This window comes from Geospiza fortis, unplaced genomic scaffold (assembly GCF_000277835.1).
Source record: "Geospiza fortis unplaced genomic scaffold, GeoFor_1.0 scaffold275, whole genome shotgun sequence".
Classification (NCBI taxonomy): Eukaryota; Metazoa; Chordata; class Aves; order Passeriformes; family Thraupidae; genus Geospiza; species Geospiza fortis.
The window spans coordinates 1,929,550-1,935,732 of NW_005054341.1; the positions used below are offsets into that span (position 1 = coordinate 1,929,550).

Sequence of the window (6,183 nt, forward strand, 5' to 3'; positions counted from 1 at the left end):
GCCAGAGGCTGTCCCTGCATTCTGCTGTGCAGGGACAGCTCCAGAGCCTTCCCTGGGCCTTGTTTGTGTGTGCATGGGGATTCCAATGGCTGCAGGCAGCTGCTGGAGGAGGAGCCCTGGCTGTGCACACAGACACAGCACCCTGTGTAGCCTCCATCTACCTCTGCTCCTGCAGGGACACCCTTTGTTCAGCATCAGGGAACCAGTGCTGCCCAGCAGCCATCCCAGAAGAAACCTTTGAAATACAAGATTGACCCCTGTGAGCAAATGGCTCTGCATCCCAATGTGCATATCCTCGGTAGGTCAGAGAATGCCTGGAAAAACAGCCAGGGTGGCTGGAACCTCACCAAGCAGCCTCTCCCAGCAGTTCCTCTGCATTTCAAGTGCTGAGCATTTCCTCAGACCAGGCTGAGGTTTTGGGAGCACTCCCATCCTTTCACTTCCAGTGGGCTCACGTGCTCCCTGAGCTCAGAGCAGTCATCACCCTGGCAAGCCAGACCAGGCAGGGAGCTGGAACAAAACCCTTGCATTAGGGCCTAAGCTTTAAAGTCTTGGCCCTTAGTCTCAAAGAAAAGCAACCACAAAACACTGTTCCTTAGTGTTGAAGCAGTAATTAAAGTTACTGATATAGTAATGAAATAAATTCATTGCCTTCTGATTCCCTGTGATCTAGGATGTGAAGTTGTACCAGATGTAAATGTTGCAGCAAAGAAGTTTGGAATCAAATTACTAATTCCTGTTGCGGATGGCATGAATGAAGTATATTTAAGATGTGATAATGTGAGTAATAAGACAAGAGAAAATTTGAATTCAAGGTTTATGGCAGATTGTCCTGCTCCAGAATTTGTACAGAAAAATGAGGATGCTGCAGAGAGTTTATTGTATAAATCTTTAGAAGATTTAAGAATGATGTTGTGGCCTAACAAATACATAATTGTTAAATACATAATAAGGACAGTAAGTCATCTTGTGCTTACCATCAGTTGCCAAGTAAAGCTGGTGGAAAAAAGCCAAACAAACGATCAAAAAATTAAAAAAAAAAGGAAAAGAAGTTACAGTATTGTGTTCCAATGTTGTCAGAGAATTGAAGTTTGGATTTTGTTTTCTTTTTTCTTAATTAGAACTCTCCCCATTCAGATGAGGAGAGCATGATAAGGATCTTACATTAATTTTCAGTTTATGTATCAGATCAAATTGTGTAAAAAGTGTTCAGTAGGTGAAAACCAGTCATGCAATAAAATTTCCAAGAGAATCTCTCTCAAGGTACTGGATTTCTTAGAAAATTTAAAACCTAGGAGGAGTTGGCACTAGTGGAGTCAGGAAGGAAGAGCAGTAACAAACCTTTGTCTGTGTTTCAGGAGGACCAGTACGCTCGGTGGATGGCTGCTTGTGTTTTGGCCTCCAAGGGCAGGACGATGGCCGACAGCTCCTACCAGCCCGAGGTCCAGAAGATCCTTTCCTTCCTGCAGATGAAGAACTGGACCATGTGTTCCCAGGCTGCCTCTGAGCCAGAGAATGTAGATATGAAACCAGAGTGCTTCGTCTCACCACGTTATACCAAAAAATTCAAGTCCAAGCAGGTACCTGAGTGTGGCTGGTGGCTGGGCCATCCCAGGGGGTGTTAGGGATGAGGCTGGATCAAAGCAGCATTTGGAAGCCATGCAGTACAACTCCCTGCAACAGTCCTTTGTCCCTTTTCAAGAGGCCTTTTCTTCAAATGAACACAGGGATAGGTGTTTTGGCACCTCCTCTAAGCACCTCTCCTACATCCATACCCTGGCTTAAGTCATCCATGACGTTGCGCTGCTGATAACACTGTTCCTTCCTGAAAGTCTCTTCAGAGTAACAAAGGAAGCATTTCAAGGACTGCAAGCCACTGTTTCCATCTGAATCAACAGAGTCTTTGGGTCCTCTTGCCCTTCAAGCCTTTCCTTGCTCTCCACCTAATTCCTTGTCCTGCTTTTGCTGTGCAAGAGCTCAGCCTGCCCGTCCTGAGGAGGGTCCCCAGAGCAGTGTATGGAGGCAGGGCAGTGCCTCACAAACCCAGACCTGAGACCTTGCTGTCCATTCTGCCCTTTGCACTTGGGATGTGTCCCCAAGTGCCCTCTGTGCTGCATCTGCACAAACAGTGACAACAAAGTGTTGAACACAGCACCAGACCTCATGATTTCTGATTTAGTGAAAGCAAGAGGATTTTTGTTCTCCAGTCAGCTGAAAACTTTCTCTCTTCCTGTGTTTCCCAGCTGACTGCCCGAATTCTGGAAGCCCACCAGAATGTGTCCCAGATGTCCCTGGTGGAGGCCAAGCTGCGTTTTATCCAAGCCTGGCAGTCCCTGCCTGAGTTTGGTTTATCCTATTACGTTGTAAGGTAATTGCACTCTCACTCACGTCAAGCTGCGTAAGGAGTTCATGCTCAGTGATTTGCAGGAATTTCTTTGACACCCTGTTCCAAGAACATTTTCTGGTTTTCCCCCACAGACTTCTTTTAATTTTAGTGATTTCCATACTGCTGTTTTTGCAATAGCAGTAGCACCCAGTATCTCCATTCCTGGAGTAGACTCTGCATTACATCTGCCTTGGTACAGACCTCTGGGGTTCAGCCTGAAGTAACTTCTCGTTAGCATGAAACCCTTACTGTTATAAACTCTCCAAAATGTATAAAATGCATGTCTAATTGGTGTGCTCAGGTTTGCAGGATGTGTCCACTCTGACCCTTGTTCATTGCAATATGACAAAATGCTAATTTCTTTTGTATTTTGTTAAGAAAACAGCAAATTATCCCTTTTTAAGGCTAATCTGGAAGAGCAGGGAGCACAAGAAAGGTCCCATTATGTTCACAGCAGCTTCCTTGGACACCGCAGAGGTCTGACCTGCAGCCTTTTCTCTTGACAAAACACCAAAAAGCTCAAAATTACTGACACAACCATACTTGGAGGCACCTTCCTTGATTTATGTTTAACACCCCTTCCAGGGCTGGCTAGGAATCATCTGGGGTACAAATTGATCTGCACTATTGAACTGTGACTTGCCAAAATCCAGGAGCCTCATGTGAACTGTGAGATCCTGCTGGGCCTTGGATGTCCCAGGTCCCAGACAGTCACTTGAGAGAGCACTGCTTGTTTGGAGCCAGAATTCTCCCTGAATTCTGTGCCCAAAAGTGGTCCCTGATCCTGTTGAATTTACTGCCACAGGTACAGATTTTTTAGCCCATCTGTCACCTTTAATCCTGTTAAAAGCACAAACCAACCCAACACCTAAACTGCATTTTGTAGTGGTGAATTGCTGCAAACTGCTGGGCAGTATCTCAGTGGGGCATTAAGCAAAGCACAATTGTGTCACAGATTTTCTCCCTGAGGTCCAGCTGCATCTAAAGAGAGAAGGTTCACAAACAGGATCAGAAATACTGAAAGTACTCACAGCAGGCAGATGAGATTTCTTCCAGCTTTCAGCATGAAGGTAGAGGAAGGCTGTTTCTCTTCCTAGCTATTCCCAACTCAAAAAAATTCTGTCCCCCAATGATTTTGATGCTTTTGTATTTATTTTTCATCTCCAGTCAGATGAATGTTGAAATGTTAAAATGCCTCAGTAATTTTGTAATGTGATATACTCCAAAACAGGTATATATCAGTAGTTTTGATTACATAATTTAGGTTAATATAGGTTAATATGACTAGAGGAACATGTTTCAACATTAGAGAAGTGAAGCAATAAAAATTATTGTTGGCATTTTTTCCAGTAAAAATATAATCTAGTTCATGCATTTAGGAAGAACAGTATTTTTTTTAGCAGGAAACAATGAAATGGAAAGACTTTAGCCAGGTCTACCTTCCTATTTTCCATCTTACACCATGGCTCAGCAGTCTACACTTTTGCTTTACAACAAATACTGTTCTAAAGATGAGTCCAAGCTCTCCTCAATCCCAGGCTGTTGTGACTTTTCCCACATTTTTTGCATTTCTAGGGGAGAGCAGCTGAAATGTTTCTTTAGCCAGAAATCATTGCAAAGCAGATCTGCTCAGAGGCTTTGGGTTCTTTTCAGGTTTAAAGGAAGCAAGAAGGATGATGTGCTTGGGGTGTCCTACAACAGGCTGATACGGATAGATATGGCCACAGGAGATCCTATCACTACGTGGAGGTTCTCCAACATGAAGCAGTGGAATGTGAACTGGGAAATCCGCCAGGTAAACCTGGAACAGCTCTGCCTTCAGCCCTTGCATTTCACACACTCAAGGATGCTTTCAGAAAATATTTTCAAGCCTCACTGAACAGATTTTGAACGTGTTGTGACATGTTAGTCAATAAGCTGTCTGCAGTTTTTCTTAGTGGAGTCTGTAGCCAAAAATCAGAAACTAAAAGATCACCAGTTTTAAAGGTTCCTTCCAAGCTTGTTCTTGACAAGTTGCCCTTGATTTGGATGGGATGAAATAGAGACTCCAAGGTGAATTCCAACATGTTGTGTTTACTGCTCTGTCAGTAAAAATCTCATTTTAACTCTCATGCATCATCCTCTCCATTGTGTTGGTTCAGTCTCTATTACAGGCTGAGGATACAGGAGCCCAGTTTGTCTTTCAAATCCCAAACTGAGATTGCAAGGCCTGCAACTCTGTGTCCATTATTTGGGGCTTCAAAGCTTGAATCCAGCTGTATAAATTCTACATTTCTGGAGTGGAACTGATGTAAATTGAAGCAGCCTGGAAACTGCTCCTGCATATGGAGTTTTGCAGGAACCAGGAGAGATCAGATACACTCCCTCCTGCTCTCCTGCAGTGCTCCCTGCACCTGGAATTCTGGGCCAGGTTGCCGGGTTTACATTAAATCCCTCTCAAAAAAGCAGAATCCACAGTGATCAACTAAGCTCAGCTGCATTTTAGAGCTAATGGTAGCTGGAAACCAAAACCAGGACCCAAAAGGCAGATTAAAGGTCAGCACATAACAGTGGGCAAATTAAACCTTATTCATTAGACAAAGAAACAGGAGTGTCATTCCTGCTCTTCCCAGTGTTCACTTCATATCCCATTGGGAAAAAGCTTAAAGATTTTGTTGCCTCCTTAATCAAGCAAAAATATTTCACCACAAGAGGGCCCTGCTGTAGCAGCAAATCCAAAACCAAGCAGCCAAACACCCCGAGCATCCAGCAGACCCAGAACTCTTGGTTAGGAGGGGCAGGTAGTGCTTTATCACAGTGTTTGTGATCCAGCTGTGTTCTCACACTTCTCTTTCTTCCCAGCTTATCTGTGTCTGATTTTGCCACATCTGTTGTCCTTAGGTTGCCATCGAGTTTGACCAGAACGTGTCCATTGCTTTCACGTGCCTGAGTGCAGACTGCAAAATCATCCATGAGTATATTGGGGGCTACATCTTCTTGTCAACACGTTCCAAGGACCACAATGAAACGCTGGATGAAGAACTCTTCCACAAATTAACTGGAGGTCAGGAATGAGATGGAGTAAACTCTCTTCCCACTGCCTGCTTCTTCTTATAGCTAAGACTACCAGAGATTAAACAAAAATATCTCTGATTGTTAATTGCTGGCAACTAATTAGTGTACGTGTCAGTCTTGTACTATGACTGGGATGGTTTACAGTTTTTGTTAAATACTGAAGTTAAGGTCACTGGATGAAGCATGGCAACTCCATCATCAGTACTCAAGAAAATTGAATCATCTTTGTTTTCCTTTTGTACAGCCCAGTGTTTTTAAACAAACCGTGTCTAGCCACTGGACTGTTTTTTAATCTAGGATTTTTAATTGCAGCAATCTGTTTAGGTATCCAGAACAAGGAACTTGAGGATATGGTACAGTGAATTTTCTTCTCTGTTACAGCCAGGCAATTTCCATTGTTAAACTGGCAATTGTTAAAGAGCCCAGCATTTATCAGAACTAAGGCTGAATAAATATGTATTTCAAAGCTCCACAGTTTGTCTAACATTTACCCTGAGAACACAAAACATTCCAAAGTCCTGCAGACAAAGCTATTGAAACTCCTGTAGTGGTTACTCAGTTACTCAAAAATGTAGAACCTATGTCCACCTTCACCCACTGAAGTGGTTTCCTGAAAGCCAGAGAAGCCACAGAGCGTTCATCTTGGCAACGCTGGATCCAAGAGGTTCATCTTTTGAGGAACATTGTTACTTACCTGGTTGAAAAATGTGCTTTAGGAACTATCTAAAACTATTAAAAAGGCC

General features: G+C 43.4%; 1 protein-coding gene across 2 annotated transcripts in view; it reads left to right on the forward strand.

Annotated features, from left to right (window-relative positions):
- Window positions 1-5,910, forward strand: part of FERMT1 (fermitin family member 1) — an 18,259-nt gene extending 12,349 nt beyond the window's left edge. For both annotated transcript variants that reach the window (XM_031058331.1, XM_005422590.3), the window contains exons 12-16: window positions 674-780; window positions 1,359-1,580; window positions 2,244-2,368; window positions 4,040-4,181; window positions 5,267-5,910. In XM_031058331.1, coding sequence (XP_030914191.1) covers window positions 674-780; window positions 1,359-1,580; window positions 2,244-2,368; window positions 4,040-4,181; window positions 5,267-5,440 — 770 coding nt within the window. In that variant the 3' untranslated portion in view covers window positions 5,441-5,910. The remainder of the gene's footprint in view (window positions 1-673; window positions 781-1,358; window positions 1,581-2,243; window positions 2,369-4,039; window positions 4,182-5,266) is intronic.
- Window positions 5,911-6,183: the final 273 nt, after the last annotated feature.